General features: G+C 49.7%; 1 protein-coding gene across 6 annotated transcripts in view; it reads right to left on the bottom strand.

The window, feature by feature from the left end:
- The window catches only part of PUSL1 (pseudouridine synthase like 1), a 73,951-nt gene that overhangs the window by 33,911 nt on the left and 12,149 nt on the right, over positions 1-27,891 (bottom strand). For 5 of the 6 annotated variants that reach the window (XM_081871318.1, XM_081871317.1, XM_081871319.1 and 2 more), the window contains exons 3-5: positions 15,630-15,817; positions 3,731-3,880; positions 1,993-2,166 (exon numbers count right to left, since the gene is read on the bottom strand). In XM_081871318.1, the coding sequence (XP_081727444.1) occupies positions 1,993-2,166; positions 3,731-3,880; positions 15,630-15,817 (512 nt within the window). Of the gene's footprint in view, positions 1-1,992; positions 2,167-3,730; positions 3,881-15,629; positions 15,818-24,985; positions 25,037-27,891 lie in introns of those variants that run through there. The other variant, XM_081871320.1, reaches the window with a different exon arrangement.

Here is a 27,891-nt window from a genome sequence, read left to right as displayed (position 1 = left end):
TCCTGAGTTTCAGTGCTGTGGTGCGCCGTAATGGGCTGTCTGTGGCCACCTGTTTCCGTCCACATACGCTGTCAAGGGACAGGAGCTGGGGAGCAAAGATGACTGAAAGGGAGTTCCAATGCTTCCAATGAAGGGTCGTAGCTCAGTGGTTAGAGCATCTATCTATCTATCTATCTATCTATCTGTTGGACTCTCAGGTCAAGGGCTGCGATCAGCTGCACGTAACTCGGCAGTAGAGCAGCTGTCTTCATGCAGAAGTTCAATCCACAGCGTCCCCAGGTAGGTCTCCCGCCCGAAACCCTGGAGACCCACTGCCAGTTTGTATTTGCAGCCCTGCATCAGTAGACGGTGGAGAAGTGGGCTATTGGTGGCTATGGGACCGCCTCTCCCGGTATGCCCCACGGAGAGCCTCAAGGTCCATAAATAGCAACACCCTAAAGGTCCTGGGCCCTAAGGAAGTTAGATTAGCCTCAACCAGAGCCAGGGCCTTTTTAACACTGGCTCCGGCCTGGTGGAACGCTCTGCCTCATGAGACCAGGGCCCTGCGGGATCTGATTTCTTTCTGCAGGGCCTGTAAGACAGAGTTGTTCCTCCTGGCCTTTGGCTTGGAATCAACTTGATCCCCTCCCCGTCTTTTCTTTTTCCTTTCTCCTTCTGTGATGGAACTCCTATTTGGGGACTTCCCTGGTTTTTTTTCTGGCCCACGTAGAACCAGTCTGGATAGTTGGCCTTGGTGAAGACTTGATGTTTTCATCCCCCCAAAAGTTTTTGATTTGAGTTTCCACTGAAATGAAGCTGCATTTTAATGTTGTACTTTAATCTTGTTTTTAAGTTGTATTTTAATCAATTGTTTTTATACCTGGTGTTAGCCGCCCTGAGCACAGTCTTGGCTGGGGAGGGCAGGGTATAACTAATTTTTTATATATTATTATTATTATTATTATAATTATTATTATGTCATAAGAGAAGGTCATAGCTCACTGATGGATTGACAATCACTGATGGATTGACTTCCTTCCATGAAGAGGGTCTCAGGTTCAGGACTGGGGTGCCCCCTGCCTGAAACCTCAAGGAGCCGCTGCCAGTCAGTGTTGACAATACCAAGACAGATGGATCAAGGGGTCTGACTCTGTATAAGCCTTACTAGGTTCCTGTAGGAGGCGTGAGAGAGGCTACTAAAATGGAGAAGAGAGAGAGAGCTATGCATTGGAACTGACAAGGCTACGTTTAAAATGGATGAACACAACTAACTTGGGTCGGTTGATTTCAGTGGGTGTATCCGTGAGCATCCTTTTAGGTGGAAACAACCCAGAGCAGCACATCTGCAACCCTGCCATGGCAAGAACACTATTGAACTGGGTGGATTGAGGGTCTAACTTGAGGCAAGGGACCTTTCTTTGATTCTATCCCCTGCATTCCTCCTGCAAAAGTGATCAGCAAACAACAGGAATAAATTGTTCAAAAACAGCAAACAAGCAAGCAAACGATATAGAATTAATGGGTCATATCCAAACTAACACTGCACACACCCCAAACATTTAAAGCAGGTGCACACCCAAGAATCCTGGGAACTGTAGTTTGTTAAGGGAAATTGGCACTTGGAAGGGTAAACTACAGTTTTCGGGAATTTTTTTTAGGGGGCTTTTGAGGAGATGGGCTTTAAATGTATAGTGCGTACACAGTCTAAGACCTACTCAGAGAAGACCCATTGAAATGAATGGACCTAAGTTAGTCATACAATCATCAAAGCGGAAGGGACCCTGAGGATCATCTAGTCCAACCCCCTGCAATGCAGGAATATGTAGCTGTCCCATACAGGAATTGAAACTGCCATCTTGGGGTTATCAGCACCACGCTCTAACCAACTACCATATCCATTAATGTCAATGGACCTACTCTGAATAGGGCTAGCACTGAATGCAACCCATTATTTTATTTTTAATGGGTCCCCTGAACCTGGCCTCCCACCATAAAACCCCCCAGTGATGTTACCTGTCTTTGCTGTGCTCCGAGAGAAAGCCAGCAACAGGTCTGACCTCCACCCGCGAAAGGCTCTTGACTGGGTCTCGCTTGGGGAGCTCTGAAGAAGCTGAGCAAAAGGTGCTGAAGTCGTGGGTGCCCAGCAGGAAGGCCGCTGCCTCCTGCATGGCCAGCGGGTTCAGATGGCTGAAGTGAGACAGGGAAAAGACTCAGAGAACAGCGAAGGAACATAGGGAGCTGCTTCACAGAAGGCGAGATCATCTAGGCCACGGTTTCCCAAATGTGAGCCTCCAGCTGTTTTGGGGCTACAACTCCCATCATCCCTAGCTAGCAGGACCAGTGGTCAAGGATGATGGGAACTTTAGTTGAAAAACAGCTGGAAACCCAGGTTTGGGAAACCCCGATCTAGGCCAGCCTTATGCCAGCCTGGGGGTCCTCTGGTTGTGTTGGACCACTACTCCCATGACTCGGCTGGGGCTGATGGGAGTTGTGGCCCTACCATAGCTGTCAAGCGTCCCTTATTTGGCGGGACAGTCCCTTATCCCAGCACCATGTCCCGCTGCTGTCCCTTATTGATGATGTCCCTTAAATTTCCCGGGTTTCAAAGGAAGCAGCTCCTCTCCCTCCCTCCCTGCTGGCCAGGGAGGAGGGAGGCTCCAACTGTGTTGCTCACCCAATAAGGAGTCGTAAGAATGACTGGGGGTGGAGCTTGCATGCCTTGTGCAGATCAAATTGGCCGTATTGCCTGGGGACTCACCTTTGCTCAGTGCTTCCCAGCGGAGAGGTAACAGTGGTTTTCCTTACTGCATCCCCTTTGCTGGGTTGCTGCGCTATGGGAACCACCACTTGAGGCTCTGTTTGGCTGCTGGTTGACTAAAATCCCTTATTTTGGCTGATGATCCCTTATTTTCAAATCTGTAAGTTGACAGCTATGGGTCCTACACACCAAGAGGGCCCCAGGTCGAAGAACATCTCAAATTTGTTGTTGGACTACAACTCCCATCATCACTGACCACTGGTCCTGCTAGCTGGGGATGCTGGGAGTCCAACAACAGCTGGGAACCCAACTTTGAGAAGCACTGGCTTAGTGTTTGAGCATCTGCCTTGCAAGCAGAATGCTCCAGGTTCAATCGCCAGCATCTGCAGGCAAGGCTGGGAGAGTCTTCTGCCAGAAATCCTAAAAAGCAGCTGCCAGCCAGTGTAGACAGCACTGAGCTAAATGGGCCAACGGTCTGGTTCTGTATAAGGCAGCTTCCTCTGTTCCTCCAACGATTCTGTAGTATATAAATCAGCCTTAAATAAATAACTCAATAAATAGTAGGCACCCAGTGCCATTGATGTACCCAACTCCCTGACCTACAGGGATGCGGGTGGTGCTGTGGGTTAAACCACAGAGCTTAGGGCTTGCCGATTGGAAGGTTGGTGGTTCGAATCCTCGCAACAGGGTGAGCTCCCGTTGCTCGGTCCCTGCTCCTGCCAACCTAGCAGTTCGAAAGCACGTCAAAGTGCAAGTAGATAAATAGGTACCACTCCGGCGGGAAGGTAAACGGCGTTTCTGTGCACTGCTCTGGTTTGCAAGAAGCGGCTTAGTCATGCTGGTCACATGACCCGGAAGCTGTACGCCGGCTCCCTCGGCCAATAAAGCGAGATGAGCACCGCAACCCCAGAGTTGTCTGCGACTGGACCTAATGGTCAGGGGTCCCTTTACCCTTTACCCTGACCTACAGATCCCTCAGTGTCACAAACTCACCCTCGATTCGTTGCCCAGCAGCGGTTCCGCTCAAAGACAGGCAACTCCAAATGGTGAGAGCACCCGGTCGCCACCCGGTAGACGTATGTCCTCGACCGGGCCGAGAAGCGGGCGTGGAAGGTGCTGGGGACACGACGAGCACCCAGGATGCTGTTGAGAGAAAGAAAGGAGGGTCCTTTTCCGAAATGTAGATGGGGAAGTGGGTGTGATTTAAATAACAAAGGTCTGGTTCCCAGGATCAGTTTGCATGAGCCTTATGTTCTAGAAGGTTTTGACCTTTAAAGCCCTATGTGGCCAAGGACCCACCTACCTACAGGACTGCCTCTCCTGGTATGTCCATGGAGGACCTTAAGGTCCACAAATGACAACATTTTGGAGGTCCAGGTCGCAAGGTGGTTCGATTGGTCTCAACTAGGGCCAGGGCCTTTTCAGTACTGGCCCCGACTTGGTGGAACGCTCTGTCACAAGAGACTAGGGCCCTGCGGGACTTGACATCTTTCCGCAGGGCCTGCAAAACAGAGCTGTTCCGCCTGGCCTTTGGTTTGGACTCAGTCTGACCCTTATGTTTCCCTCCCCTTATGGTTTTGATCTATGGGCTACTTTTAAAACGAGGCTGCATTTTAACCTGTATTTTAAATTGGGTCCCCCCCCCATTATGTTTTTACTGCAATTTTACTGGTGTTAGCCGCCTTGAGCCTGGCTCTGGCCAGGGAGGGCGGGGTATAAATAAAATTTATTATTTGTAGTAGTATTAGTATTAGAAGGGGGTCTGCAAATCTCTTGCCATAAGTCTGCAACTTAGCCTTGTTAACTGCCTCAGATTTGTCCAGCCCATGAAGAGCACCAGGCCCTGTGATTGGTTAGAAGTCTGGGAAGGCCCATTGCTCAGGGGTAGAGCATCTGCCTTGCATGTAGAAGGACTCAGGTCCCATCCCCAGCATCTCCAGGTAGAGCTGGAGGCACCCCCAGTCTGAAACCCTGGAGAGCTACTGCCAGTTAGAGCAGACAATACTAAGTTAGCTTCCTATGTTTGGGGAGAGCGGGGAGTAGCTCAGTGATAGAGTACCTGCCCTGCCTGCCTGCAGAAGGTCCCAGGTCCAACCCCCAGCTTCTCCAAGTAGGGCTGGGGAAACCACTCCTACCTGAAAGGCTGGAGAGCTGCTGCCAGTCAGTGTGCACACTCTGCTGAGCTAGGCGGGCCCATAGGCTTGACTCTGTGTAGGGCAGCTCTCCAGGCACCTAGGAAGGCCCAGCACTTTGCAGGTGTCAACGGTCAGCTGATCATCAGCACCTGCAAAGGCATGCCTTCACCTGTTCCCTGCCTGACACACATCTGTGTGCTGAAATTCCTTGCACAAACCCACACATAATGGAACACCAGGGGGGAATGAGTCCTGTCCTACCCTGACATGCTAGCTCTCTAAGTGCAGGGCACTACAGGGCTCAACATGCAGCTGGCCCTGGATGTAGGGGGATGGCCTCCTCAGCCACTAGCCTGGCGGCTTCCTCACGGCATCTCAGGATGTAGCCCGGCCCTAGACGGAGTCAAGTGTCGGAAGCAGCAGGGAAGGGGGGGGGGCAGGAAGAATGACCTAGTTTTCTTCTCTCTCTCTCTCTCTCTCTCTCTCTCTCTCCATCTGCTGCAGTGAAGCGATTACCAGCCATTTGAAAACATCGCAGACAGGATGAGACGCTCCTGGGCAGCCAGGTGTGCATTTGCTCAGGATTCATCCACAGTGTGGACATTTGGATCCCATGCTGGGGTTAGGAATGCAGGAGCAAAAGATTCCTGAGCCTTGGATTGAGAGTTGGGTGATTGGTCCAGCTAGCTCAGAACCTGAGAAGAGCCCTAAGGGATCAGGTCAGCGACCCATCGAATCCAGCATCCTGTTCTCACAGTAGCCGACCAGATCCCTGGGGAAAGCCCATCAGCAGGAATCAAGCACAAGAGCCCTCTCCCCTCCTGCAGCTTCCAGCAACTGGTATTCAGAAGCACTGCTGCCTCCAGCTGTGAAACAAAATATCCTCCAAACATCTGGAAATGAAATATTACAAATGAGCATCAGCTGGTTCCCAGAGTTCCCTTGGAAGAGGGGTTGATGGATAAGCCAGTCTGGGAATTGAAGCTCTGTGAGGGGAATGGGGACCTCCTAACAACTCTCAGCACCCTTAATGAACTACAACTCCCAGAATGCTTTTGGCTGTTTAAAGTGGCATCACGGTGCTTTAAGTATATGGTGTGAATGTGGCCTAAGAAGGCTTCCAGCGGATCAGGCGAAGCAGAGGGATCCAGGCAGATGTTCCAGCCTTTCCTCTCCTTGCAAATGCCAGAAAAAGAAATGTAAAAAAAGCTTCCGCTGAGAGCAAACAGGTGGATAAGATTACTGGTCCCCCTTGGCTCGAATTGCCATGACAACAAAATGGCTCCCACGAAGGCCTCTCAGAGCACATGGATCGCAGCCACAAAACAGAACGAAGGCAGAGGAGAGCAGGGAGACGGGCCATTAGGAGGAGAGGCAGCAGCGGCTGCTAAGCCCTGGCAGCCAGATTAGCTTCTGGGGAATAACAGGATCACTGGCCGTGTAAAATCCTTTTAGAGGAGATAAAGCACCAAGTTAACGCCGGCCGGGGATGGAGGGGACGAGGGCCCACTGAGGACATTGAGATCACAGTCTCACTGTTGCCGACCTGTTGCAGGATGGGCAAGGAGAAAGGCTGCAGCTCAGGGGGAGAGCGTTTGCCTTGCAGGAAGAAAATCTGAGGGTCGATCCCTATCATCTCCGGGTAGGGCTAGGAGAGGCCCCTTTTCTGAAATCCTGGAGAGCTGCCGCCAGTCAATGTTGACAATTATTATTTGTATAGGGCATTTGTGCTGGACTCTTGAATCAGAAAGGCTCCCCAAGCAGCTTATATACCATCAAAGCAAGACATGCCCTACTTGCAGGCTGGGATTCTCAAAATGCAAAACGAAGCATGACATGACGTCCAAGGGGAAAGCGACAGGGTCATCTAGTCCAGCCCGCTGCAATGCAGGAATCTCAACATGTGGTCCCCCATCCAATTTGAAACCATACCGTACCCTGCTTAGCTTTGCATATGTGCTAGCAGTTAACTGACCAGATGGCACAGTTTAGGGACAAGGAGGTTCCAGATGGAGCTGGAGTTCTGGCGAACCTGATGGAATGAGCCTTCTGCTTTGTATTTCTCCCACTGAGCCAGCCTGGTGGAAAGTTTGCTCCCCAGATGACAGTGGAACCCACACATGCAAAACTGAGCCCAGATGGGCCAAGGGTCTGGGGTTTGGTACAAGGCAGCTGCCTTCTGGGTTTCTATATCTTGGGAGAAGGCCATAGCTCCTTTGCACCTGAAGGTCCTGGGTTCAGTCCCCAAAGGCACCTCCAGGTAGGGCTGGAAAGACCCCCTGAAACCCTGGGGAACTGCTGCCAGCCAGTGTTGACAACACTGAGCTTGGAGGAAGGTCTTGAGGGGGGGGGGGTGCAGCTGGGCAGAGACTGGCCTGCTAGGCAGAGATGATCTTTGAATCCATTGCCCCACCCACTTTTGCCTCTGGCCCCGCCCACCTCAGCCTGTGGCCCCTGGCAAGTTGCCCAGAGAGAATGCGGCCCTGTTATGGAGCTGGTGGGAGGGCAGCTCCCTTGCCCCTAAAAAGACAAAGGTAAGGGGAGCGTTGGGACTCCCTAGAGCCTTGTTTTGACAGCCCCGAGCTAAAAGGGATTGGGAGGATCTGCCTGACATTTATTCTCCACGACGCTTCCGAGCTGTTGTCATGGAATCCGTATTAACGTGGGCACATAGCAAGCCTCAAGCACACCTACTCCCAAGAGAGACTGCTGCTGGCCAGGGGGGAGCACACAGATGGATATCGTCTTTTGTTTTCATTAAGATGTTACATAAATTGGCTCTCCCCCACCCACCCCAAAAAGGTGGGTACATTTCCACTGTGCCAAAGACTCAGGGTGGAGTGAGGATGACTCACCTTCTTCACCCCATGAGATCACAGTGTGTAAATGGGGTGGACGGGTGGACTGGATTTTACCTTCAGGGACTGAGTTTTCACAGGTGGGTGGGGCTGCCCAGCTGCCCATTGCCTGATGATGTCGCCATGACGCTGGGCAGGTGGCCAGTTTTAGCCCGCAAGGACTGCAGGGAGCTGTGCGCTGCACTTTGAAGCCACGATGATCAGCTGATCATCAGGGCTTTAAAATACAGGGGATTGGCTTATGGTCGGGGTTGCAAGGCTTTGCAATCCTTCTTCACGTGAGTTGCAGCTATGGAACCCGCCTCTGCAAGAGACAGCGGCGACCTCCCACTTGGATGGCTTTAAAAGAGGCCTGGACTGTTAAGTATAATTGGTTTAATTGACAATGAAATGAGAATCTCTGCGTATTGGTGAAAAAGTTTCAATACAGGGAGATTCTACTGAAACTTTAGAGAAGCAAGAAGAGCACTCTGAACCCTTGCTGTGTAAATGTTTGAATAATATTTTTATGGGGTCTGCAGAATGATTCCTTCCAAAAGGATTCAGTTCTTACACTTCCAGTCGCTTCAAACTGCACAATATTAATATCTGCAATGTGGACAAATTCACAGAGGATAAAGCTGTCAACGGCTACTAGCCACCAAAGTTGGAGGCAGTATGACAAAGTAAATTGCTGAGAATTGAAGGCAGGGAGATTGCTGCTGCAGGCTTCTCATGGGAACATCGGGCTGGTCAGTATGAGAACAGGATATTGGACTAGATAGGACAGTACCTGCCTGCGTTCGGCTGGCTCTCCTTATGTAGTTCAGTGGCTTTGCTTGCAACCCCTCCTTTTGGCCTAGCTGCATCTTTACCTGCCAGGGGTTAGAACTAGAATAAAGGTAAAGGTAAAGGGACCCCTGACCATTAGGTCCAGTTGCGGACAACTCTGGGGTTGCGGAGCTCATCACACTTTATTGGCCAAGGGAGCTGGCATACAGCTTCTGGGTCATGTGGCCAGCATGACTAAGCCGCTTCTGGCGAACCAGAGCAGCACACGGAAACTCCGTTTACCTTCCTGCCAGAGCAGTACCTATTTATCTACTTGCACTTTGACGTGCTTTCAAACTGCTAGGTTGGCAGGAGCAGGGACCGAGCAACGGGAGCTCACCTGTTGCGGGGATTTGAACCACCAACCTTCTGATCGACAAGTCCTAGGCTCTGTGGTATAACCCACAGCGCCACCCAAAAAAGCCCCAAAGGGCTTGGGATCCAAATACCTAAATGATATCTCCACCAGCTTGGGCCTTATGCTCAGCAAGGGAGGTCCGGCTGTTGCCCCGGCTGCTGGCTGGCTGGAGTCGACCCATGACAGGGCCTCTTCGGTGGTGGCTCCCCATTTTGTGAAAGGCTTTCCCTGGGTGAGGTACATCCCCTCTGCCATGAAGTTCACTGGGTGGCCTTGGGCCAGCTGCCATCTCTTAACCCAAACCACCTCACAGGGTTTCTGTGAGGAAAATGTGGGAACAGGCAGAAGTGTCCATGCCACCCCAAGCTCCTTGGAGGAAAAGTGGGATATAAATGTATTATTATTATTCATAATAATAATTGGCTATAGGAGAAATTTAAAAGCATTCCTGTTCGTTCAGGCATCTGATAGCTTATTGATATTGGCCATAGGGACCTTTAACTTAGCAAGCTTGGAGGGTAAATGATATCTGCTGGATACCTCAGTTGGTAGAGCATGAGACTTAATCTCAGGGTTGTGGGTTCAAGCCCCATGTTGGGCAAAAGATTCCTGGATTGCAGGACCCTCATGGTCCCTTCCAACTGTACGGTTCTCTGTTCCGAGAGCTTTTGAAATAGTTTGAGTCGGTTTTTAAATGACCTTCATCGTTTTGATTTGCTTCACTTTAAATTGCTTTCAATGGTTGACACCATTTAAAATGTTTTGAGCTGGTTTTTAAATTACAGTTTTGCTTTGACCGATTTTCTTTTGAATTGCATTGTTTTTAATTTTGTGATGGTTCTACACGTTGGGAGGAAGGGTAGGACAGAAGCTGAAGAAATAAATAGCTGCTCCACCCTTGTTTCTTACCCTTAATGGCCTCGAGGGGGGATTGTCAAATAGAGATGCCAAGCATGGTTTGGTGCAAAGCATTGCCCCCACTCCCAGTCCTCAGTTTGGCCAGGGGTCGCGGCTTTGAATCCTTAAATTTGGAGACAATCATGAGCCACACTGCACACCCTTTGGCCGTTTGGAAGGGAGGGTGAGCAATACAGCTACACAGGTCTCCAAACCTCCCTAAGCAGAGGCCTCCAGCCCTCACTGCTGCAGCCAGCAACACAGAGCAAAGAAAAGTGGGAGGGGGTGGCTCAGAGAGGTAAAAATTGGGGAGAAGAGTCAAGCCTAGGATCCTGTTTCCCTCTCCAAACTTTGTCGGCAAGAAGGGCTCTGAAAGGGCCTGTCTCCCCACCCACGTTTCCTTCTTCTGCCATCAGAAGAAGTAGTTTTCTAAGTGCCGGAATATTTAGAGAGAGGAGAGGCCTCCGTCGCTGGGCTCTTCTTGGCTGGTTTTCCTCTCAAATGCAAAGCAGCTGAGCTGTCTTCTGGTGTTAAGAGTAATATTTGCGTGCGGGACAGAGGGGTAGAGAGGCAGCCAGGAGAACAATAGGAGGAAGAAAACATGGCCTTCCATCCGGCATTGAGCCTGGAACTTCAGAGGTCTTAGCTGCCAGGCTGAGAAAGTTTTTCCTGCACCTGAGGCCTGGGGGTGCCCAATGTGGCCCTCCATGACTTTCCATCTGGCCCTTGAGAAGCTCCCCAGGCTACGCCACCCCTCACTGACCCTGCTTTGCCTCCAGAATGTCTTGGCCTCATTGGGATGTGCTTGAAAGCAGTCTAGCCTCCTGCTTGCCTGGGTGGAAGGCAGAGATTGTGCAAAGCCAGCCTGCTCTGCAAGAGTAGCATCTACACCTGTTGCTCCGCCCACTTTTGCCCCTGGCCCCGCCCACCTGTGGCACGTGGCCCCTGGAGGGCCGTCCTGAAGGGAATGTGCCCATTGGTCTAAAAAAGGTACCCCAATCCTTTCCAATTCAAGTGGAATAAGTTGCTAGTACTCACTGTCAACACTTGCGTCCTTAGGGATGCACCTGCGGCGCAGGTAACAACAGTGTTGGGGCCTAATCCTGGCTCTCTTCCAGATGCCCTCTTCTAAAAACAGTGCCTGAACATTGTATCGGGGCCTCTGGAGCCCAAAGGAATGAGCACTTGGCAGCGCTATGCCCCCCACAGAACTATAGTTAAATCCCAGAGCAGTTTTAACAATCCATCTTCCCAGGGAACTCTGGGAACTGTAGTTCTGGGAGGGAGAGGATCTCCCGGCAACTCCCAGTACCCCTTAACAAACTACAACTCCCAGGATTCTTTGGGGGAAGCCATGCCTGTTCAGAATAGTGCCGCAGTGCTATAAATGCATGGTGTGAGTGTGGCCTAGATCCACTAACAGGAATGGAGATGTCTAACTTAAGTCCATTTATTTTAATGGGTCTACTCTGAGTAAGAATCCGTTGGGTACACACCTCTATGAGCCTAAGCAACCTCAGCAGACAGGGGCCTTAAAAAAATAAAATACTTTAAACTTTTAGGGAACTTTAGTTTCAACTGGATGTTGAATAAACATGCAATTATTAATGGTTACAGTTTTGAATTTTATTGTGTTATTATTTTCCTTAGTGGGCTGTGCAAACGGCTATTCTGAATAATTCCTTTTTATAGGGTAGAGAGCACTGGAGATGAGTTTATGGAACCAAGTGGGGAGCGGTAGCCTGGAAAAATTCGGGAACCACTATTTTAAATATTTGCACTGTTACCTCACGAACAGGAGGTGTTAGATTCCGCCCCCCCCAACCCTGGAGGAAAATTGGAGAGTAAAAACGAAACAAACAAACAAACAAAAAAAGACTGACATCAGCCCTATCAACCTGAATGTGATGCATCTGCATTTGAGCCAAGTTGTGTTAAACAAAACAAGGATTAGGGTGGAAAAGCAAACCCGGAGCCTGAGAGTTGGGGGTGTGGGAGGGGAGAGAGAAGACGGACGGGTCGACAATCAGAACTACTTGCTATTCGTTGTGCAAAGCAGGGGCCGGGCGCCAACTGGACTCTCTAATCGGCCTTCTGTTTCTTTCTTTTTTAAAAAAACAAAAAAAAAAATCAAGCGACCGGAAGGCAGACGAAAGCTCATTGCCCCCCCCCCCCGCAACAGAGGCAGCGAACTCTCGCCTCCCCTTTTTACGCAGCACCATATCAGCACACATGGCATTTTGCAGCATGCAGGAGGGCTGGTCTCTGCCCAGAGGGGCTTACAATCTAAAAAATTCAGCATGGTTCAGGCTTTACTAGGGACTGAGCCTTTAGTGTGCCAGGGCCCTGCCCCATGGAACACCCTGCCACCAGAGGTTCGGCAGGAACAATTCCTGCCTTCTTTTAGACCAGTGGTTCCCAGCCTTTTTGGTATGGTGGCCCACAAGCTCGGAGTCAGTTGGCAAGGTGACCCATCAATTTATTGTTTGTTGCATTTTCATCCCACTTTTTTTTCTCCCAAGGAGCTCAAGGTCACAAAAGTGGTTCTCCCCTTCCTCATTTAATCCCCACAACAACAGCCCTGTGAGGTAGGCTAGGCTGCGAGGCAGTGACTGGCCCAAGGCCACCCAGTTGAGAGCTTCATGGCTGAATGGAGGATTTGAAACCTGTTCTCTAAGGTCCTGGCCCTACACTCTAATCACAGTGGCTCCCCACTGACGGTAAGCCAATGAAACAAGAAGTTGTAAGATACTGTATATGAATCCTACCAGCTAAGAATTACAAGCAATTATTTCAGGAGTTACAGTGGTACCTCAAGTTAAGTACTTAATTCATTCCGGAGGTCCGTACTTAACCTGAAACTGTTCTTAACCTGAAGCACCACTTTAGCTAATGGGGCCTCCTGCTGCCGCTGCGCTGCCGGAGCACGATTTCCATTCTCATCCTGAAGCAAAGTTCTTAACCTGAAGCACTATTTCTGGGTTAGTGGAGTCTGTAACCTGAAGCGTATGTAACCTGAAGCATCTGTAACCTGAGGTACCACTGTACTGATAAAGCCTGCAACTGATTTACTTAGGCTTTGTAAGATACAGTATCTTACAACTTCGCCACCCACAGGTTGGGAAAGGCCGTATTAGACACCTCCTAAAAACTGTGATACCCTGTCAGGGCTTTGCAATTATTTACTTATTGCATTTGCATCCTGCCTTTTTCTCCAGTGAGCTGAAGGTAGTGTACAGAGTTGTCCTCCCCATTTTATCTGCACAACAACCCTGCTGCGAGGTCAGTTAAAACAAGATTCGAACCCTGGTCTCCCAGGTCCTAGTCTAGCGCTGTAACCATTGTACCACATAGGCTCTCAAATCCACTTTCATTTCTTCCTGCCTACCAGTCTCTACTGATGCTTTTATTTACAGTGGTACCTCGGGTTAAGAACTTAATTCGTTCCGGAGGTCTGTTCTTAACCTGAACTGTTCTTAACCTGAAGCACCACTTCAGCTAATGGGGCCTCCTGCTGCCGCTGCGCCGCCGGAGCACAATTTCTGTTCTCATCCTGAAGCAAAGTTCTTAACCCGAGGTACTATTTCTGGGTTAGCGGAGTCTGTAACCTGAAGTGTATGTAACCTGAAGTTATGTAACCTGAGGTGCCACTGTACAGTGGTGCCTCGCAAGACGAAAAGAATCCGTTCCGCGATTCTCTTCGTCTAGCGGTTTTTTTGTCTTGACGCCTTAGCGGATTAGCGCTATTAGCGGCTTTTAGCGGCTTAGCGGATCAGCTGATAAGCGGCTTAGCGCTTAGAAAAAGGGGGGGAAGGAAAAAAAAGTCGGATAAACTCGCAAGACATTTCGTCTTGCGAAGCAAGCCCATAGGGAAATTCGTTTTGCGAAGCGCCTCCAAAACGGAAAACCCTTTCGTCTAGCGGGTTTTCCGTCTTGCGAGGCGTTCATCTTGCGGGGCACCACTGTATTTCAAAGTCATTCTGCATGATGCACAAGGTCTTGCTGAGTTTTTATGAACAAGTGCTTTCAAATTCATCAATCAATCAATCAATCAATCAATCGCAGGAGCTCAGATACACACACAACCCTGGCAAGGATCCTTATCCCCCACCTCCAAAAGTCTTTGGAACAGTGGAGTCATTTCCCTGACTTAGCGGTGCCTCTGTGTAAGGGGGTGGTGAATCTACTTATGCAACATCTCAACAAAGGAGGGAGAAGAGCCGTACCACAAGGAACGCACAGCCCTTGGGGAGCAGGGGAGCTGAAACTCGGGATTGTGCCCACGTTGCATGGGATCCATGACAACCGCTAGAATAGCATAACAGAAAATAAATGTCAAGAAGATCCTCTCCTGCCTGTTTGCTCTGGGCTGTCAGAATAGAAGAAGAGGAGGAGTTTGGATTTGATATCCCGCTTTATCACTACCCGAAGGAGTCTCAAAGTGGCTAACATTCTCCTTTCCCTTCCTCCCCCACAACAAACACTCTGTGAGGTGAGTGGGGTTGAGAGACTTCAGAGAAGTGTGACTAGCCCAAGGTCACCCAGCAGCTGCATGTGGAGGAGCAGGGAATCGAACCCGGTTCGCCAGATTATGAGACTACCGCTCTTAACCACTACACCACACTGGGTGTATAAGGACCTCCCCCCCCCCCCCCCCCCCGCAGCAGGAGCCTGGCAACACGCCATGCGATTATCGAACAATCTCCAGTGCTGGGGAGCTGGCAACCTCAGGGGGCAAAGGGGCCGACTTAACTAGAGCTGCTCCTTCATGCCTTCAAAGGGAAGGGCTGTAGCTGAGTGGTTAGAGCATCTGCTTTGCATGCAGAAGGTCCCAGGTTCAATCCCCAGTCTCCCCAGGAGGTAGGAATGGGAATTATCCCGTCCAAAATCCTGGAGAGCAGCTGCCAGTCTGTGTAGATCACAGGTCGGCAACCTAAGGCCCGCGGGCCAGTTCCAGCCTGAATGGGTTCTGGATCCGGCCTGTGGACAGTCCAGAAATAGCCACATGGTTCTGATTCATATCATTCGGGCTGTGCCATTTTTTTCTCTGGAAATCGCATCTGTGCATCCCAGATGCCGAAAATCGCTTCTGTGCAAGTGTGATTTTCGGCGTCTGGGCAGGTGAGGAAGCGATTTCCAGCACCACGGACATGCACAAACGTGATTTCTAGCACCGCGCTGCGCCGGTACAGCCCGCGAATGATCTCTGCGAGAGTGATCCGACCCATGCCCGGTAAGCCTTGCCAACCCTGATGTAGACAATGGACCCAGTGGCCTGGCTCTCAGTGTAAGGCAGCTTCCGATGTCTTAAGGAAAGGGCTGTAGCTCAGTGGTTAGAGCATTGGTGTGTTTCAGAAAGCGCGAATTAGAGTAGTGCCTCACATCAAATCTAACTGATTCGTATAAAGGATTCCACGAACTGAAAGCAGAGATGACGCATGTACTTTTATAACCCAAGAAAATATTAATAAAAACAATTTTTTTAAAAAAAGAAAGAAAATGAGAATTAGGTAAGCTTGACTCTAAACCAGCGTGGTGCAGCGGTTAGAGTGTTGGACTTGGACCTGAGAGAGCAGGGTTCAAATCTGTACTCCGCTCACTGGGTGACTTTGAGCCAGTCACCGCCTCTTAGCCTAACCTACCTCACAGAGTTGTTGTGAAGGTGAAATGGGGAGGAGGAGGACCAGATAAGCCACCTTGAGAAAGGCAGTGTATAAATAGAATGGATAAAAATAAGAAACAAACAAACCAACCCAAGTCAAATAGGATTTCTGCGCCTGCCACTGCTTGCTGGTGACAACATGGTGAGTGCTTTGCAAGTGCAGGGAACTCACCGGATGGGCTCAGGCTTCAGGTGGTGGTTGAGAGAGTCGGTGAGGATGTTTACTGCGAAAGGCGGCTTCCCGTCTGATCTCTCGATGTCGAGGTGGGCGGCGTTGCAGAGGGCATGCACCCCAGAGTCCGTGCGGCTCGAGATGGTGAACTTGCTCGGCGTGGAATGCCGGAGCTTCTCTGCTGCCATCTGAGAGACACAGGAGAAACTTAACTGTGCGGGGTTGCCGTGGCAGAAAAAGGGGGTGTACTAACCAGGGTGGAACGCCCTTTGCCATTTTCACAGAAACACAGGTGGGAGAACTGGGTGCACGTTTCTCAACAGACGCCTCTAACATAGGAACACCTAAGTACAGTGGTACCTCGGGTTACAGACACTTCAGGTTACAGACTCCACTAAACCAGAAATAGTATAGTAGTAAAGGTAAAGGTAAAGGTAAAGGTAAAGGTAAAGGTAAAGGTACCCCTGCCTGTACGGGCCAGTCGTGTCCGACTCTAGGGTTGTGCGCCCATCTCACTCTAGAAGCTGGGGGTCAGCGCTGTCCGAAGACACTTCCGGGTCACGTGGCCAGTGTGACAAGCTGCATCTGGCGAGCCAGCGCAGCACACAGAAACGCCGTTTACCTTCCCGCTAGTAAGCGGTCCCTATTTATCTACTTGCACCCGGGGGTGCTTTCGAACTGCTAGGTTGGCAGGCGCTGGGACCGAGCAACGGGAGTGCACCCCACCGCGGGGATTTGAACCGCCAACCTGACGATCGGCAAGTCCTAGGTGCTGAGGTTTTACCCACAGCGCCACCCATGTCCCAGTATAGTAGTACCTCGGGTTAAGAACTTAATTCGTTGTGGAGGTCTGTTCTTAACCTGAAACTGTTCTTAACCTGAAGCACCACTTTAGCTAATGGGGCTTCCCGCTGCCGCCGCGCCACCGGAGCACGATTTCTGTTCTCATCCTCAAGCAAAGTTCTTAACCTCTGGGTTAGTGGAGTCTGTAGTGGAGTCTGTAGCCTGAAGCATATGTAACCCGAGGTACCACTGTAGGGCTAGGAAGGCCTCCTGCCTGAGACTCTGGAGAGCTGCTGCCAGTCAGTGTAGGGGGGATCATTGGTTTGACTTGGTGTTAAGGGCTGCTTCCCACATCAAGCGCTTAGGCCCAGAACAGGAGACAGCAATGTTGTTCTCCAACAGAACAGAGTATGAGCAGCTGATCATTTTGAGGATGCTGCAAAGAAAAGGCGAAGGGCCAGATCCAGATTGGGAAGGTCACAGGTCGATTCCGTCCCACCAGGACCGGCAAGGGCAGGCTGCTGCTGTTCAGCACAATGCACCCATCCATCACAGTTTACGGCCTCTGCCATCCATGACGGGAAACGTCTTGTAAAAGGGAATGAGAGTGCCCATCAATTATTAAAGCCACTGAGGCTGCGAGAGGCCAGGCAAGTGGTCCGCAGAGGAGTGATGTCATCCAATGCCATTAGCCCCCCCCCTCCACCCACCCCCCGTCACCAATTATCAAATCCTTCAGCTTGTCCAGAACAGGGTCAGGATGCACTCCTAATCCCATGTATTCACATTTGTATCCCGCCATTTTTTTCTTCAAAGAGCTCAAGGTGGTGCCCATGGTTCTCTCCCCCCCCCTCATTCAACCCCCACAACAACCCTGTGAGGTAGGTCAGGTTGAGAGGCAGGGACCGGCGCCAAGGTCACACCCCCAGCAAGCTTCGTGGCCAAGTCGGGATTCGAACCCTGGTCTCCTAAGGTCCTAGTCCGCCATTCCAGCCTCTCGTATGACATCAGGTGCAGGGCAGGTGGGCATGGCTTGGGCAAAACTGTCTGGCGAGTCAAATACGGGGAGCAAACAGAGTTTCATTTGGCCTATGGGAAAGAGGCTCCCTAACACCGGTTTAAAGTGACAACAACATTGGACAGGACCATATCCGTTTCCTTTCACTTTGCGTTTCAAACATGTCATCAGAAAATCCTCTCCTCTCCCCGAAGCCTCCTGCGGTGGGTGGGGTAGAGAAGGACTTTTGCAGAGCTTCTGCAACATGTAAATCAAACAGAGTTAACTGATTAAAAGCCAGGCAGAGAACTGGCTTTAATCGACATTTAAAGTAAGACCTTTAATCTGCTGGCAATCCCGACAGGAGAAGTAAATAAAGCCGAGACGAGCCCATCAGCAAATTAAACAGGTTTGTTCTTTTTTGCATGCTGGAAAATAGTTCCAAGGATGGAATTGCTTTGATAGCAATTTTTTGGGGGGTAAAAAATATATATTAAAAAATGATCAAAGGGCTGGAGCGCCTTACCTATGAAGCAAAACTAACGCCTGGGGCTTTGCAGTTCAGGAAGAAAGTAAAAAGGATATGGGGGAGGGGAAGTGAGACATGACAGAGGTTTATAAAGCGATGGGTAGGTCTGCCAGCATTACAGACGTAAAAAAACAGTTTTTTTAAAATCTCTCTCATAATTCTACAGGGCTGGGAAACCTCAGGCCCTCCAGGTCTCACTATGTGGCCCTCAGAAACCTCCCCAAACCACACCTCCTCCCCACAGGAAGGGACCACGAGGGTCATTCCTGCAATGCAGGAATCTTTTGACCAACGTGGGGCTTGAATCCACAACCCTGAAATTAAGAGGCTAATGATTTACTGACTGATCTATCCAGCAGCTATGCTTCTATGTCTTTTGCTTGCCAGGATGAAGGGTGGAGAAGGATGTGTGAGCGTGTGTAGAAAGCAGCCTGCTGCACACAGGTAAAATGGGCACCTGTTGCTCTGCCCATGTTTGGCTCTGCTCACCACTGGCATGTGGTACTCAGAAGGTTCCCAAGGGTTATAGATGATAGAACAACGGTCTGCCTTGGTGCAAGGCAATTTCCTTGATGCCCTTTGATTTCTTCCAGCAAAGCAATTCTTACATTTATTTATTTATTTTTTCAAACGCAGAAAATAAAAACTTGAGAACCAAAACAAGTAAGACAAAAAAAGCACACAATCCAAGCCATTTGGAGAACTCCAGCGTGGGTGGTAAACAGGCGGAAATAATAATATTCGAGGGAAGAGGGCTTGCGGGGGCGTCACTTACGTAAGAATCCTTTTTTGGGGTGGGGTGGGTGGAATGCTATATTTATGCCCTCAATCTCCACCATCCGTGCAGAATTGGCAACAAGAAGAAGACTGGGGGTGGGGTGGGGGGTAGAAAGCAGCAAATCCAACGGGTGATGCTCCGGCTCTGGAAATTATCCCTTGCTGGGAAAGACGACGAGATTTCCAGCTAAATGGGTAATTAACTGTCCTTACAAGAAGCTGGTCGGGGAGTTACCTCTAGAGTCTCTGCCCAGCCTGCACAAAGAGCCCCCCCCCTCTCTCTCTCTCTCACACACACACACACACTTTTGAGTTGCACATCAACCCTCATCAACACATTAGCTCCTTTATCTAAAGCAGCTTCTCTGCACCAGGAACTGGGCACCTAATATGTGGCCATTTTAGGTCCATGGGCTCATTGGATTTTGAAATGAGTGCTGTGGATACCTCTCCTTCAGGTCACTTCACACAAACACAAACACACACACACACACATACACGGGTGTGTGAGCGTGCATTTAATGACAATGATAATACATACCTTCCAACATCTACCCAATGTACCCCACTCATCGGACTGTGTTGCCCCAGGCCCTCTGGGCAGCATCCAACATATATTAAAACATCAAACATTTTTTAAAAAACACTTCCCTGTACAGGGGTCCCTTCAGATGCCTGGGGGGGGTGGGTGGGTTGGATAACTCCATACCCTCCAACATTTCTCCAATGAAAATAAGGATGTCCTGAGGGAAAGCGGGACATTCTGGGATCAAATCAGAAACCGGAATGCCTTCTGCAAATCCAGGACTGTTTCTGGAAAACAGGGACACTTGGATGGTAATGATAATGATATATTAAGACTGTGCATGCGGCTTGCAAGCTTCAGCCTGGTGGGAGCTGGCTTCAAATGATAGCGGGGGGCGGGGGGAGTCTGCCATCCTCTGCTCCCCTTTAACCTCCATTTATGTTGTTGTTTAGTCGTGTCCGACTCTTCATGACCCCCTGGACCAGAGCACGCCAGGCACTCCTGTCTTCCACTGCCTCCCGCATTTATAGGGCCTGCCTTTAGTCTCGGGTTTGGGCCCTGAAATCTCAGGGTCTGGGATGCCCCTGACCTGGCAGCCCTAAAACACACCCACACCCACACACCATGCACATACAAACTTTGCCCACTGTTCCCTTTGAAAAGCAAACTGTTGAATCCAGTAGAAGGGATCCATGTCATGAAGTAGTTTGGATTTGATATCCTGCTTTATCACTACCCAAAGGAGACTCAAAGCAGCTAACATTCTTCTTTCCCTTCCTCTCACACAACAAACACTCTGTGAGGTGAGTGGGGCTGAGAGACTTCAGAGAAGTGTGACTAGCCCAAGGTCACCCAGCAGCTGCATGTGGAGGAGCGGGGAATCCAACCCGGTTCACCAGATTATGAGTCCACCGCTCTTAACCACTACACCACACTGGCTCTCAGTGAAAACAGTACATAGAGATGCAAGAGGAAGTGAGAAAGAGAGTCACTTTTCCAACTTCTTCATTCAGCTCTATGTTAGGGCTGCTGTACATCCAGAAATTCCCGGACACAGCCGGAATACGGCAGTGGAAAACAGTGTCTGGGCGGAAATCGCAAGCCATGTCAGAAGTTTAGATTTCGGCGAATTTCCTTTTAAAAGTCTCAAAAAAGCTCAACAGCTTTTGCAGCAACCCTGCTCTATGTACTTGTCAATGAACTGGATTTTTGAGTCTGCACCCCCTCCGGACACTTCCCTCCCCTGCCCCTTATTCTGGATCAGCAACCTCCCCCCACCCACCCAAAAAAAAAAAAAAACACAGAAAGAGAGAGAGAGAGAGAGAACGTATACACACTTCGCTTTCCAAGGATCTGGGTAAAAATCAGATCTGGCAGAACTATGCTGAATCTTGAAAAGCAGATAGAGCAGAAGGAGGATGTGGGAAGGAGAGTCATTTTTCTAACTTCCTCATTCAGCTCTAAGTACTTTTCAAGGGAGGTGAAAGGTAAGCAAACACCCCACCTCGTGCCCAAGGGATGAACGGGAAAGGCCTTCATGGGTACCAGGGACACTATGGCAGCAACAAGCACCATGCTCGATAGAGCCGTAAATCCAGGGATACCAAACCATCCCTCAATGAACTTCCTAAACCTTACTTCCCACTGCCCCACTATTTCGCCTCCTCTTCAGCCTGGAGGACTGAGCTTTGTTCCAAACAGGACCTGGTTTCCATACATTGAAGCATGGGTGGGAAACCCGTTCCAGACCGAGGGTTGCATTCCCTTCTGGGGGCCATATGCCAGTGATGGGCGGGGCCAGAGGCAACAGTGGGCGGAGCGATGAATGTGAATTTTACCCTTTGTACTCTAGGTTGGGATGCAGGTGACGCTGTGGGTTCAACCACAGAGCCTAGGACTTGCCAGTCAGAAGGTCAGAAGGTTCGAATCCCCGTGATGGGGTGAGCTCCCGTTGCTCGGTCCCAGCTCCTGCCAACCTAGCAGTTCAAAAGCACGTCAAAGTGCAAGTAGATAAATAGGTACCACTCTGGCGGGAAGGTAAACGGCGTTTCCGTGCACTGCTGTGGTTCGCCAGAAGTGGCTTAGTCATGCTGGCCTCATGACCCGGAAGCTGTACGCCGGCTCCCTCGGCCAATAAAGCGAGATCAGCGCCGCAACTCCAGAGTCAGCCACAACTGGACCTAATGGTCAGGGGTCCCTTTACCTTTACCTTTTTACTATAGGTTAGATTCTACGCATAAGCTCACCCCTCTCTGTCTTCCACCCAGGCAAGCAAGAGGCAGGATCAGTGTTTCCAGCTAGGCAGAAACATTCAAGGAGAGTGACAAGCAGAGCTGGCAAGGTATGTGGCTTGGGAAGGGGGGTGGCCTGGAGAAGCCTGGAGGGCCACACTCAGCCCCCAGTCCTGAGGTTCCCCAATAGGATGAAGGCCTGGGTTTTAGGATGCTTAATTCTGCAATTTTTAACACAGAATCAGAGGCAAAAGCAGTGCTCCACCCCAACTCAGCCAACCAGCGGAATCCTTCCCATCAGCAGTTTGGCCGAAAAGCACCGCACGACACAGGCTGGCGGGCGCAACCTGCCGAACTCCTGACCCTGTTCACAAATGACCTCTCTGTGTCCTCTCCTGGTGCCCTCTGAGCTGCCCTGCACATCTGCCACTTTTATTTATCATCCACCACAACGATAATCCGCTAGCATCACTCATGCCAGATTGAGAAGAGACCCATCATTTGCATAGCTGTAATTTGCTTGTGTGCCGGTCGCTGGGGAAACGACGCCCAATAATCCCAATTAATGGTGTGTCGTGCCAACAAGGAGGGCAGGTGGTGGGATCTGGGCACTTTGGTGCGCCTCGACAGCACATCTGTGCCGAAAGGAGGACAGCATCGAACATCTGGTCTGGGAACCTCTTTCCAAAAGCAGCCAGCCAAATGCTTCTTGAAATAATAGTAATAGTAGTAATTTTAGTATCTGTACCCTGCCCATCTGACTGGGTTGCCCCAGTCACTCTGGGAGGCTTTCAACCAAGGTCATATAAGACTGGAGAAGCTGGTGCCCCCCCAAAGATGTTCCTGGACTCCAACTCCCATCATCCCTGGCCACTGGGCCATGCAGGCTTGGGCTGATGTGAATTGGGGGTCCAGGAACACCTGAAAGGCCAAGTGTTGCAATCGATGTTGTAATCAATCTTAAGAAAAGCCATAGCAGCTACTCGTGCAGAGACACAGCAGGGAACCTCCTTTTCTGGCTGGTGCTGCCAGGAACCTTGGGTCCATGAATGGGGAAACTGTGGCCCACCCAGATGTTGGTGTTCTCCAGCTCCCATCACCCCGACTGTTGGCAGTGAGGTGCTGAGCACCAGAGCCCATTCCTCCCGCCCCCATGTGACATGTAAATTGCTACTTGAAGATTGTGAGCTTAGTCCACATTCACACCACAAAGCACTATGCTACCACTTTAAACAGCCATGGTTTCCCCCAAAGAATCCTGGGAACTGTAGTCTGTTAAGGGTGCTGAGAGTCATGTAAAGGTAAAGAGACCCCTGACCATTAGGTCCAGTCGTGACCGACTCTGGGGTTGCGGCGTTCATCTCGCTTTACTGGCCGAGGGAGCCGGCGTACAGCTTCCGGGTCATGTGGCCAGCATGACTAAGCCGCTTCTGGCGAAGCAGAGCAGCGCACGGAAATGCCATTTACCTTCCCACCGGAGCGGTACCTATTTATCTACTTGCACTTTGACATGCTTTTGAACTGCTAGGTGGGCAGGAGCAGGGACCGAGCAATGGGAGCTCACCCCATCACAGGGATTCGAACCACCAACCTTCTGATCAGCAAGTCCTAGGTTCTGTGGTTTAATAACCCACAGTGCCACCCGCGTCCCTTGAGAGTCATGAGGAGGCCCCTATTCCCCTTGCAGAGCAACAATTCCCAGAACTCCCTGGAAAGAGGGATTGACTGTTAAACCATCTGGGAACTTTAGTTCTTGGAGTGGGCTGGGATGGGGGGGGGTGTCTCCCCACACCACTCAGCATCCTTAACAGACGGCAGCTCCCAGAATTCTCCAGGGGAAGCCATAAATGTTTGAAGTGATACCAGAGTGCTTTAAATGTATGGTGTAAATGTGGCCGGAGGGAAGGGGTTGTTCTGCCAATCCCTCCTAGAGATATTTCCATCACTCTGAAATCGTTCTATCAAAGGCTGTTAACTAGGCTAGCTGAAAGAGCCAGATGTGGTGCATTCACTATTAGAATATTGAATATTGCTTTATTTTACATAGGTTGTTTCTTTTAAAGTGATTATTACTTTTTATATTGGATCAGATTGTTACTGTTAATTTCTGCTGTTAATTTCTACTGTTAATTTCTGCTGTTTTATAATGTTTTTATATGTGTTGGAAGAGTAGCTGGGGCAACCCAAACAGAAGGGTCGGGTATAAACAAAAAAATATGATAATGATGATTATGATTCAGGGACCCTTTGTTCCTCCAGATGTTGCTGAACTACAACTCGCATCATCCATCATTCCATCAACCAGAGCCAGGGCTTTTTCGGCTGTGGCCCCGATCTGGTGGAACGCTCTGTCACAAGAGACTAGGGCCCTGTGGGACTTGACATCTTTCCACAGGGCCTGCAAGACAGAGCTGCTCCACCAGGCCTCTGGCCAAGGCACAGCCTGACCCCCCTCCTTTGGTGATCCTCAGAGAACTCTGGCCCAGTGGTTGCCAATTGATTTTCAATTGATTTTAGAATATCGATTTTAGAATGCTGTGTTACTTTGATTGCTGTTAGCCCCTCTGAGCCCGGCTTTGGCTGGGGAGGGCGGGATATAAATTAAATTAAATTAAATTAAATTAAATTAAATTAAATAAATAAATAAATAAATAAATAAATAAATTATTATTATTATTATTATTATTATTATTATTATTATTATTATTATTATTATCCCGGGCCATTGGGCCATGCTCACTGGGGCTGATGGGGGCTGCAGTTCAGCAGCATCGGGGGGGGGTTAAAGTTTCCCCACAGATGGGCAGGAATGGTGGATGAGAACCTGGGAGACCAGGGTTCAAATCCCTACTCAGCCATAAAGTTCATTGGGTGGCCTTAGGGGCACCAGTAAAAGTATTTCTAACCTACCTCACATGGTTGTTGAAGAAGAAGAAGAAGAGTTTGGATTTGATATCCCGTTTTATCACTACCTGAAGGAGTCTCAAAGCGGCTAACATTCTCCTTTCCCTTCCTCCCCCACAACAAACACTCTGTGAGGTGAGTGGGGACTTCAAAGAAGTGTGACTAGCCCAAGGTCACCCAGCAGCTGCATGTGGAGGAGCGGAGACCCGAACCCGGTTCACCAGATTAGGAGACTACCGCTCTTAACCACTACAACACAGCAGAGGCATGAGAGCCAGGTTTGCCACCAACAGCTCACCAGAGGAAAGATGGGGCATAACAAATAAGCATTACTACATAATAACGGTGCTGCATTCAATGTTAGCCCTACTCAGAGTCAACCCACTGAAGTTAACAGACATGACTAACATAGGCCCCTTCGCTTCATTGGGGTCTTACTTGTCCTAGGCGATCAGGGGGCGAACGGTGATCTGCAAATGTTTATCACAAAGTCCTCCATCCCACCCTTTTGAGTCAGCTGCCGGCAGAGGCCCAAAAGAGAATACCACTGTCTAGATCAGCCATGCAAGGGGAGCGATTTGGGAAAGAGAGGAATTATATATCTCTTACGAGTCGCCAAGAACCCTTTCCAAGTCATGTAGGATTTCCAGATGCTTCCCTCTCGCGTCCACCTCTCGTGGTTTGTTTCCCCCCCTCGTTCCCTCCCTCTCTCCCTTTGGAGAAACAAAGACTCAAGCTGTCCCGGGCGCCTGTCCCGTAACACTCCCATTGCTGTTTCCTCATGCATGGGAAGAAATTCTTGGACCCAGAGCGCACATTCGAGGGCCAAGAAAAAGACAATTTGCATAGAAAAAGATTTCGCCCTGGGCAGCCTTCGTTGCAAAGGAGGAGAGGCAGAGAGAAACGCAGAAGGGCTGCTTTGGGAGAGGGAGGGAGAAGGTCCTGAACATCGCAGAACATGCAAAACAGAGGGATGAAAACAAATCACATTTCCCCAGGACAGACACACCGTTTCCCTTCCCTGGGTGAAGTCACACACAGAGAGAGCATTTTGCTTCTGGAGTAGCCTTGAAACTTCATATCTCCAGTAGCAAGCTGGGAATGCACATTCCTCCCCTCAAAAAACCACCAACAGTCATCCTTTCCTATAATGACATACCATGAGGGGAGGCTGGTCTGCTGAGACAGATGGGGCACTGCCCCACCAACCTCAGCCAGCCCCTGTTGGCCTGCCTTCTTACTCACAACGGTTCCTGTTGGCTTCCTCCTCCGTCTCAGCTTTTGCCCTAGGGGAACTCAGTAGGGAGGTGGTGGATGGGGACAATCCTAGAAGAAGTTGGCTCTGCCTGTCATTGGCTCTGGCGCCACCTACTGTTCGGCTCCCTGCCTTGTGCCCTACCAGTCCCAATGGGCATGGAGATGCTGGAAACACTGTTAGAAATTAGCCAGGCGCCAGGCGTGTTTTGCTACTGACGCAGGTCCAATTGCAACTAACATCTCCATCTGGCTAGCCCCTCCAGCTTACTTAAGCTGGAAAACAGAACAGCTTATGTACTGCATTCATATCTCACCTTTTTCTCCACTCCTCGGTAAATCCCTGCTATAACAACCCTATGAGGTAAGTTAAGAGGCTGTGACTGGCCTAAGGTCACCCAGTGAGCTTCATGACTGAGTAGGGAGGGATTTGAATCCTGGTCTCCAAGGTCCTTTTCTACACCACACTGGCTTGCTACAGTGCTTCTGCTATGGGGCACCTATATAAATTAAGTACGTAAATAAATATTGGGAAAGGGAAATGTCACTTAGAAAACGATCTGAAATATGTTAATTGAAGCTGGAATTCATTCTGTTCTGGATTGTTTTAATGTGTTTCAGATTTTCTCTTTAAAATATAAAACAGTATAGAAATAAAAGTAATAATAGTAATAATAATAATAATTTCATGGGTGGGATGGCACCTAGACTTTGGACAGTAAGAACATCAGAAGAGACCTAGTGTCTAGTCCAGCATCCTCTTCAGTGTGGCCAAATATGTACACAGAGAAAGAGAGAGAGAGAAAGATACACACACACTAATTTGTCTTGATGCAAGACTTGGCTTTTATCTGTTTTGCTTCTTTTTTATTTTTCCATGTTATTTGTTCTGGAAAATGCAACCTCTGTACTGCTTTGGAACTTTGATTATGCCCTTTCCTGTCTGCCTGCAGTTTTGATGTTGTAATTAATGAAAACCTTTATTTATGAGAAATCCACTAATTCGCCTTGATACAGAGATGAATCGGAGCACATTTTCAGGTACTTTGGCAGGGAACTCTTTTGCCTCTCATGTGAAAATGCCCTGCAACAGCTCGGGCCAAAACTGAAGCTGAAACAGATGGAGGGAGCTGTGTACCTCTGAGCTGTGCACCGCCCGCCTTCTCCCTTACGTCCCCAACGTCTGGCTCCAGAAGGGTGGGTGACTACAGTGGGAGTGAGTCAACTCCGCTTGGAAAAAGAATAATCCAGCATTCCAACAGGCATGCAGATTCCCAACATGTTCCATTTGGGAGACCTGCCACAGATGGGCTCAAAAGCAAGTCTTAACTGAAGACCAAGTCCAAACTGAAATCTCCAGGGGTACTCAACTCCCCAGAAAATCCAGCCTGTCATTTCCATAGAACGGCTTCACCCTGCTGGCCCGATTCGACACTTAACAAAACCCTATGTTTGAATTGTCCTCACCCCTGATGCTATGGAGCACAACGAAGACTTATCTTGGAGGCTTTGGGGGCAGGGGTCGCCAATGTGGTGCCTGTGGGTGCAATGGTGCCCATGAGGTCTTTCCCTGGTGCCCACAAAGCTTCTGAGCAACCCCACCCACCCTTGGTCACAAGGTGCTGAGGTTGGTTACCTTTTTCTCCCTTGAAAGTGCGTAGAGTTGTAGGAGGAAGTTGGAAGGATGGCGCTCTTTCCCACTTCCTCCTTCAGCTCTATGGGTTTTGTCAAGGCTCAGCCTGCTTCTACCGGATGTGACTTTTACCCAGATCCCTTGGAAAAGTGAACTGTGTATGCGCACAAACAAATGCTATCTCCAGTTCCAAGATGGGGAGAGAAGAGCTGGTTAATGGTACTCACTCTAAAGTCCCAATCTACTAAGGTGGCTGACAGACTCCCCCACCCATAGAAAGGCAGCCTATCAGGTGGAAGGCCAGACCAGAATCCTGACTCTGGTTTTGTAAGTGAAGGGAATTTTTGCTGCATGGAGGATTGTTCACGAGTGAAACAAAAAATTAACTGTGCCTACAAAAACTGGGTTTTGGCAGGAGGGGTCCCAGTCTAGCCTTCACTCCAATATTTGTGCTTTCTACATGCAACAAACTGTTGTACTGTCAGCTCCATTCTAAGACAGCCGAGACAGACACAGGTTAACCTCCTCAATAAAAAAACTTGGTCAGAGAGAGAGAGAGAACTCATGATTATGACAAATCCCTATATTCAGATGTCGATCTACACAGTCACCTACGGTGTCTGCAATT

The sequence above is a fragment of the Podarcis erhardii genome, assembly GCF_964252035.2.
Source record: "Podarcis erhardii genome assembly, chromosome: 7".
Classification (NCBI taxonomy): Eukaryota; Metazoa; Chordata; class Lepidosauria; order Squamata; family Lacertidae; genus Podarcis; species Podarcis erhardii.
Note: the sequence above shows the minus strand (reverse complement) of the source record. Positions and strands in the feature narration are given on the sequence as shown.